This window comes from Echinops telfairi, unplaced genomic scaffold (assembly GCF_000313985.2).
Source record: "Echinops telfairi isolate 266 unplaced genomic scaffold, ASM31398v2 ScPeMD7_2291;HRSCAF=2852, whole genome shotgun sequence".
In the NCBI taxonomy this organism is placed as follows: Eukaryota; Metazoa; Chordata; class Mammalia; order Afrosoricida; family Tenrecidae; genus Echinops; species Echinops telfairi.
Window position 1 is genome coordinate 1,432,884 of NW_022106189.1, and position 1,653 is coordinate 1,434,536.

The 1,653-nt window shown below is 60.9% G+C and overlaps 1 protein-coding gene across 6 annotated transcripts in view; it reads left to right on the plus strand.

Annotated features, from left to right (window-relative positions):
• The window catches only part of SLC7A9 (solute carrier family 7 member 9), a 33,970-nt gene that overhangs the window by 3,200 nt on the left and 29,117 nt on the right, over positions 1–1,653 (plus strand). For all 6 annotated transcript variants that reach the window (XM_045293863.1, XM_045293867.1, XM_045293865.1 and 3 more), the window contains 2 exons: positions 937–1,084; positions 1,318–1,560. In XM_045293863.1, the coding sequence (XP_045149798.1) occupies positions 937–1,084; positions 1,318–1,560 (391 nt within the window). The remainder of the gene's footprint in view (positions 1–936; positions 1,085–1,317; positions 1,561–1,653) is intronic.

The following is a 1,653-nucleotide window of genomic DNA, read 5'->3' on the forward strand; positions in this document are numbered from 1 at the left end:
GGCCCGAGTCTAGGGAGGCTGGCATTCTGAGTCGGGCCCGAGTCTAGGGAGGCTGGCATTCTGAGTCGGGCCCGAGTAGACACGTTATCCCTTAAAAAAATGTATTGATTGATGTGTAGTGATGTAGGTTCTTGAGGGGCGCAAGTGGTTTGCAATCAACTGCTCGCCCAAAGGTTGGCAGTTTGAAGCCACCCAGGAGTCCTGCTGAAGAAAACTCTGGGCCCATGACAACCAAGCAAACCTCATGGAGCCGGGGCACCATCACCCCTGGAGCCACTGGGGCAGAAGGCAGCGTGATGGCCCAGGACTTGGGTTTGGGTCTCTTGGGTGCAGTTGGGGTTTTTACATCACCCCCAAAAGCTCCCTTCAGTTCCTCCAGGGGGCCTGCACCATGGCTGCCTTTAACCTGTTCTTACTCTTCATATAGACTGAGTCATCCTCTGTGAGCCTGAGCCAGATTTTATTCTTAGTAACCATCCCCCCTCCCCCGCAGAATAGCATCTCCCCTGTGTTTCTGCCTGGGAGGCTTCTGTTGCTCACCCCATGTGACCCCTCTAGCTGGGACCCCTCAAGCTCTGATGTCACTCTGCACTCTGATGTCCCTCCCAAGGGCCATTCTCGCTAGGGGTCTGTTTGCTGAGTCTGCCTGTTTCCTTCTGCACCCTCAGGAGCATGGAGCTGGTCAGGTCCGCCCTTTACTGCTGTGCACCCTGCTGTGCCGCCTGACAGCTGCCTGTCCCTTCTGCACCTCAGTTGCCCGCACTGTACAATGGGGACGATGCTATGAGGGGTTGGCTGGGACAGGTGGACGTGCCTCTGCGGCTGCTGCCCTGGTCACAGGAGCAACTGGGGCTGCAGGAGGGTGCAGGGCGAGGAGGGAAGGGGCAGCATTCATCCATCCTCCCCCCTCCTCCCTCTCCTCCCCACACACCCCAGGTGGGCCTGGTCAGCGGCATCTGCATCATCGTGGGCACCATCATCGGCTCGGGCATCTTCATTTCTCCCAAGTCTGTGCTCAGCAACACGGAAGCTGTGGGGCCCTGCCTCATCATCTGGGCCGCCTGCGGGATTCTTGCCACCCTGGGTAACAGGCCCGGCCCCGGACAGGGCGGCGCAGGGCAGACTACCGGTCCTTGCTGCCGCTGGTCCCCCGTCCATGCCGCAAATGCCTGTGGATTTGGCTGTGACCCGACTGCCCCACGGCCAGGACTCAGGGTGGTTCCAGGAGAGGGCTGCGGGGTGGGGTGGGGGTGGAAGGCTTGTGAGCAGGGTTCTCCCGGAAGAGAGGCGACACCTCCCTGTCCCCTTATGTCTCAGGTGCTTTGTGCTTTGCGGAACTCGGCACCATGATCACCAAGTCAGGGGGCGAATACCCGTACCTGATGGAGGCCTTCGGGCCCATCCCCGCCTATCTCTTCTCCTGGACCAGCCTCTTCGTCATCAAGCCCACCTCCTTTGCCATCATCTGCCTCAGTTTCTCCGAGTATGTCTCCGCGCCCTTCTATGCGGGCTGTGAGCCCCCCCAGGTCGTGGTGAAGTGCCTGGCCGCCGCCGCCATCTGTGAGTAGCCCTGCCAGAGCCCCACACCCAGAGGACGCTCGCCCGGGTCTCCGAGTTCCCAACACGCAGGGTGGGAGAGGGTGGGGGGGGGGA